Source organism: Lampetra fluviatilis, chromosome 11 (genome assembly GCF_964198595.1).
Source record: "Lampetra fluviatilis chromosome 11, kcLamFluv1.1, whole genome shotgun sequence".
NCBI classification, from domain to species: domain Eukaryota; kingdom Metazoa; phylum Chordata; class Hyperoartia; order Petromyzontiformes; family Petromyzontidae; genus Lampetra; species Lampetra fluviatilis.
The window spans coordinates 15,716,127-15,722,897 of record NC_136285.1 but is presented as its reverse complement, the minus strand read 5'-3'; the positions used below and the strand labels follow the sequence as shown (position 1 = coordinate 15,722,897).

At 48.9% G+C, this 6,771-nt stretch overlaps 1 protein-coding gene across 16 annotated transcripts in view; it reads right to left on the bottom strand.

Annotated features, from left to right (window-relative positions):
* Nucleotides 1–400: 400 nt before the first annotated feature.
* The window catches only part of LOC144934883 (voltage-dependent L-type calcium channel subunit alpha-1D-like), a 185,280-nt gene continuing 178,909 nt past the window's right edge, over nt 401–6,771 (bottom strand). For all 16 annotated transcript variants that reach the window (XM_078861139.1, XM_078861144.1, XM_078861140.1 and 13 more), the window contains 3 exons: nt 3,977–4,123; nt 2,678–2,860; nt 401–2,067 (listed from right to left, as the gene is read on the bottom strand). In XM_078861139.1, coding sequence (XP_078717265.1) covers nt 1,678–2,067; nt 2,678–2,860; nt 3,977–4,123 — 720 coding nt within the window. In that variant the 3' untranslated portion in view covers nt 401–1,677. The remainder of the gene's footprint in view (nt 2,068–2,677; nt 2,861–3,976; nt 4,124–6,771) is intronic.

Here is a 6,771-nt window from a genome sequence, read left to right as displayed (position 1 = left end):
CTTTTTCGCCTTCCTCCCTTTCTCCTCCATCCCCTTCCCTTCCCCATGGATCCCCTGCTTCTGCATCCGCTACCTTCTCCATAGCATGATTGGCTATGTACGGTGCGAAAGAAGTTCAACATAATCCCTTCCCTTCGTCGCCTCACTCAGAACGGAGCCCAAAGCGAGGGATGCAGCTGCATCGAGGCCTTCCCCGAGCGCACGCAGACACGAGCGAAGCGAGCTATTAGCTTGTCATGTCCACACGGCCGCTCGCTGTCTCGTGTAAACATCATCACCAGTGGAACTGCTCAAGAGAAACAAGCGTGTTGAAAAAATATACCCGTCTCCCTTGCCTCTTCCCTCCCACCCACTCGCAATCCCACCCACTCGCCGTCCCACCCACCCCTGCAAACTAAATTCTAATTTCGCATCATGAACTTAAATTATACAACGCACCTCCGATGAGCACGGTTGGCTACGTACGGTGCGAAAGAAGGTCTACGTGCAGTACAAGGGGGTTGGTTGTGGGACACACGAAAAGGGGTCTCGATCGGGGGGGTGGGGGGTGGTCATGATGGGGAGGAGAGAAAACCAAACGAGAACCCTCCTGCAATGTAGAGAGCGGCTCAGTGCAAAAATACAAAATATGCACGGACGTATGCACCGGAAGCGACGAAAACCCTCCATGACAGCGCGGAACTAGCCGCAAGTTACAAACAATCCCATTGATCCTGCCTCACCCGTTAGAACATCACTTATGCGCAGCCGGCAATGATAGTATCTCACCGCAACAGCCCAATAGAGCGCAACGGGCAAAAGTGCATTGTGGGGGCCCAGGGCCTCGTTCCCATCTTCGAGCAGCCAAGGGGAGGAACTACCCCCACTGGGAATATCTCCCACGCACTCGATCTGGAGTTGGCATTACCACACAACTCAGAGTGACTCGAACGCCAACTTCTGCTAATCTATGATGAGCAGAGAAAATGAGGCATCTCAATACCGATTTCCCAGTGGCACATTCCCGCCCCGTTTAACGGCGCCTCTTGGTTAGACGAGAAAAAAAATCGCCACTGCACCCTAGCGAAATATTCTCAAGATCCACAGAACCGTGAACTGAAATTCTGCAAGGCCATTTTTCAATGAAAAGGGCACACATTAAACTTCTTTTTCACCGCTCGTGGTCTTTGGAAGTGTGGTCCTCTGCATGACAGAATCAGTTAAAACACACGCACAATCATCCCTTCATCGAAGGTATGTCACGATGTTATGCACAGCGTTTAAAAAAACAAATTTCAAGAAAATTACATTCTGGTTTGATCAACAAGAACGAATAAGTATGAAAAACAACAACAATCATCGCTCTGGCCGACGGCAGATGGAAATGATGCAGGTTTTTACGCGAGTGGCTTACGTGCCACGAAACCGCGTGCGTTATTCTGGCGTGAGACTCGGCTCAGCAGTGGGGTGAGCTGGTTGACCAGGCCGGGCTAGGCCAGGCCGGACGCAATGCCGCCCTGGGCCTTCGTAGCCGTTCCCAAGCGGTTCAACGCGCACGGTCGTAAGCGAGGCACTGGATCGGGCGACCCGAACATCTGGGCCGTGATTGCCCGGGCCGCGCCCGCCTGCGCCCGCCTGCGCCCGGCGCAGCCGAAACCAGCCCGGCGGCGCGTGGCGCTCGCACCCCGGCAGCCGCTGCTATAACTTGGTGATGCAGATCATCTCGTCTTCCAGCTCTCGCTCGTACAGGCGTCTCCGCTCGCCGCCCGGCCGCAGATTGTCGTCGCCCTCTTCGTCGCCGCCCTCTTCGTCGCCGCCCTCTTCGTCGCCGCCCTCTTCGTCGCCGCCCTCTTGGTCGCCGCCCTCTTCGTCGCCGCCGTAACCCCCTCGGTGGAAGTGGCCGGGGAAGAGCGGCTCACGACTCGAGGAGGTGTCGTCGTGGCCCTCATCGGCGCCGTTAAGGAGGTCGCTGGCGGCGCTCTCCATCTCGTCTACCGTCATGTCGCATGCGTCTGCCAGCTCGCGCTTCATCACCGACACGAAGCGCCGGTCACGAGCGAACAGGCCCAGCCCCTCCGAAATCAGCACCTGCGGACGAACGGTGGCACAGCGGCCCGCGGGGGGTCAACGGATGAGCGACTGGGAAGACGAGTATAGTAATAGTTCAAATTGCGGATATTCAATATACGAAGTTTCAGAACAAACTTTTTTATTTATTACCATTAATTTAATGGAAAAACTAAATAAGATAATAAACACTCCAGTCCTATATTAATAACAATAAAATTTAGTTTCTTAACTATGTTTCTTAAATTCATGTCAGTTTTATATTTTAATACTGTAACATGTTTGGCCAGTGTCCTCTCCCACACCTCCGATTAGCACAGTCGTCTGCGTACGGTGTGAAAGAGGTTCAACGTACAAACTGTTTAGCGATGAGAGGAAACCCACGCAGAACATACAAGATCGACACAGTGGTCTAGTCTTATATTGTGAGGAAATCCATTGGGCTCTCTCCCCTGTCTCTCCCTTCTTTCTCATCTCTCTCCCACCCTCTCTCCCTTCTCCCCCACCGCTTTATCCCCCTTAATCCCCTCTCTCTCCCACCCCATCTCTCCCCCCTCCGCCCCTTTCTCCCCCTCTATCCCCTCTATCCCCTCTCTCACCGCCCCTCTCTCCCCTCTCCCTTTTCACGCACTGCCTGCACGAGGCTGTCGGCGCTCCCGCGGTGGTGCCGCCGTGGGGAGGGCAGCGGCATGAGGGAGAGCGACGCGGCACTGGGGGTCTCGGACCCCCACGAGTGGCGGGCCCCATGACCCCGGGCCCCCAATGCCCGGGTTATACTCCCCTCTCTGTCAGCCGGGGAGGAGGAACACTCCACCTGAATGGGACAACCAAACACACAAATACAACACACACGTGAACAGACACACAACACGCACGTGAATAGACACGCAAAGATCCCCCGTATAGCCTTAACAGACTGTAGGGGCAAGTGCTGTTAGCGAGCACCTATGAAGGTGGGAACGGTACACGAAGGGGTGGGTGGGCCAGCACCACGCCCGGCCGCCTTTGTCTCCCCAGTGGCGATGTTTACACACGGCACCAGGTACTCATTTGAGGCCGAGTCGACCTAGGGGAGGCCCAGGACCGGTTCAAATAACCGTCACCGGTGTTGGCCGTGAGCGGGAATCGAACCCAGTCGCCGGGTTCGTAGCGCAGCGCGCTAACCACTACACTACCGCAGCACGCACGCGAACAGATGCAACACACATAGACACACGACACGTGAATAGACATACAACACACAAGTTAGCAGACAACACGTGAACAGACATGCACGTAAACATACAACATGCACGTGAACAGACAACGCACACATGAACAGATGCACGTAAACAGGCACACAACACACACGTGAACAGACGCACAACACGCACGTGAACAGACACAACACGCACATGAACAGACGCACAACACACACGTGAACAGACACAACACGCACATGAACAGACGCACGTAAGCAGACATACACGTGAATAGACACACAACACGGAGAATGAATATGCGCACACGCATGAGAACATGTACAACACGCACGTTACCACATGCACACAACAAAAACAAATCGCGTAGGTTTTCGCATAATAGATTTTCTGGTTAGGGCACGTAATGATCTGGCCAAATATGTGCTGTAAAACCCTCCACCACCCAACACAGCCTAACAAACGTAATTGTCACGTGCGCGAGCGATTAGAATCGCGCTAACTAAACGGAGTGCTGCAGAACAGGAGGTCGTCCTCTTCGATCTCCGGGATTGGCGGAGCCCCGGACGCGTAGCACGGCCACTCACCTGGATGGCGGGCACGTGGCACGGCCACTCACCTGGATGGCGGGCGTGTGGCACGGCCACTCACCTGGATGGCGGGCGTGTGGCACGGCCACTCACCTGGATGGCCACTCACCTGGATGGCGGGCGCGTGGCACGGCCACTCACCTGGATGGCGGGCGTGTAGAGGTGGGGGCAGCCGCGGCGTCCGCGCGCGGGCGACGACGGCGGCGTGCTCCACGCGTGCGTCGAGCACGAGATCGCGCGTGCCTCGCCATGGCCCCCAGCCGCCTCGCTCCTGTCTCCCGTTGCCGCCTCCGGTCGGGGGGTGGGGGAGCGTGGGGCAGGGGGCACGAGGGGGGGGCGAGCGGGAGCATGGATGGGGGACATTGGGGGGCGTGGAGGGGGGCATGGGGGGGCATGGGGGGGGGGCACGCAGGGGACACCTCCCATTAGCACGGTTGGTTATGGATGGTGCGAAACAAGTTCAACATACATATGTTTCGATCGTACAATCCTGTTTGCTCCAAAATCACACAACGCAAATGCAGGCAGTCCTCGACTTACGAACGGGCTCCATTCCTGAGACGCTTTTGTGAGTGGATTTGTTCATAACTCGTAAATATGAAATTGTATATTTGTATATAATACTGTAATAAATACTGTATAGTGAATAAAACGTAAAATGGCGTAACTTAAAATACATTTAACGGTTCACTGTTGTGCATCATGTGGGATGCGGAGGATTGCTGCGCCGAACAAAATAGTTCCATGGTTAATTTCGTAAGTACAATCAAATGTTCACAAGTTAGATGGTTAAACATAACATCTTATGGTGGTTCCTTCGTAAGTGTGGATGTACATAAGTCAGACGTTGTATCGGGGACTGCCTGACTCAAGGCAGTCCCCGATACAACGTCCGACTATTCGAGGCTGTTCATTCTTGCAAATGATCCTTATGGTGGTACCCCGGGGTACCAAATAATACAAAATGGCCGAAGCAATTAAATAGTTTATTTCTGGGACGCAATTTTTTGTCCAGGGGTGTACTTCACTCCGCGACTGGGGTACCAATCAATCCGAAATCAGTGCCACTCCGCGATGTCGAAACGCCAAACAGCATAAAAAATCCATTATCGAAAAATTAAACTTTGAATAGGGCATCGTGTCCAGCTCGTCGAGATGAGTCGATTTCCGCATCGCCGACCATCAACAGACTAAAAATGACTGCATCACGGACATTGTGAGAGCCGAGGAACTATGGTACCCCGGGGTACCGCCATACGGATTTAAATGGTCACTATTCCCTGTGTGTTCTCACCTAGTTAAGTAAAATAAACTTCAAACTTGAATATACATGTGTAATGACAGGGTGCCACCTGTCGACCTGGAGGGATATTCGTGGGTATGGGCAAGTTATATAATGACTAACTAGGAGGGTTATATAATGACTAGCTAGAAGGGTTATATAATGACTAGCTAGAAGGGTTATATAATGACTAGCTAGAAGGGTTATATAATGACTAGCTAGAAGGGTTATATAATGACTAGCTAGAAGGGTTATATAATGACTAGCTAGAAGGGTTATATAATGACTAGCTAGAAGGGTTATATAATGACTAGCTAGAAGGGTTATATAATGACTAACTAGAAGGGTTATATAATGACTAGCTAGAAGGGTTATATAATGACTAGCTAGAAGGGTTATATAATGACTAGCTAGAAGGGTTATATAATGACTAGCTAGAAGGGTTATATAATGACTAGCTAGAAGGGTTATATAATGACTAACTAGAAGGGTTATATAATGACTACCTAGAAGGGTTATATAATGACTAGCTAGAAGGATTATATAATAACTAGCTAGCAGGGTTATATAATGACTAGCTAGAAGGGTTATATAATTACTAACTAGAAGGGTTATATAAAGACTAACTAGAAGGGTTATATAATGACTAGCTAGAAGGGTTATATAATGACTAGCAAGTAGGGTTATATAATGACTAACTAGAAGGGTTATATAATGACTAACTAGAAGGGTTATATAATAACTAACTAGAAGGGTTAAATAATGACTAGCTAGAAGGGTTATATAATGACTAACTCGAAGGGTTATATAATGACTAGCTAGAAGGGTTATATAATGACTAGCTAGAAGGGTTATATAAGACTAACTAGAAGGGTTATATAATGACTAACTAGAAGTGTTATATAATGACTAGCTAGAAGGGTTATATAATGACTAACTAGAAGGGTTATATAATGACTAGCTAGAAGGATTATATAATGACTAACTAGAAGGGTTATATAATGACTAACTAGAAGGGTTATATAATGACTAGCTAGAAGGGGTATATAATGACTAACTAGATGGGTTATATAATGACTAACTAGAAGGGCTATATAATGACTAGCTAGAAGGGTTATATAATGACTAGCTAGAAGGGTTATATAATGACTAACTAGAAGGGTTATATAATGACTAACTAGAAGGGTTATATAATGACTAGCTAGAAGGGTTATATAATGACTAACTGGAAGGGTCATATAATGACTAGCTAGAAGGGTTATATAATGCCTAACTAGAAGGGTTATATAATGACTAGCTAGAAGGGTTATATAATGACTAGCTAGAAGGGTTATATAATGACTAGCTAGAAGGGTTATGTAATGACTAACTAGAAGGGTTATATAATGACTAGATAGAAGGGTTATATAATGACTAACTAGAAGGGTTATATAAAAACTAACTAGTAGGGTTATATAATGACTAACTAGAAGGGTTATATGACTAACTAGAAGGATTATATAATGACTAACTAGAAGGGTTATATAATGACTAGCTAGAAGGGTTATATAATGACTAGCTAGAAGGGTTATATAATGACTAACTAGAAGGGTTATATAATGACTAACTAGAAGGGTTATATAATGACTAGCTAGAAGGGTTATATAATGACTAA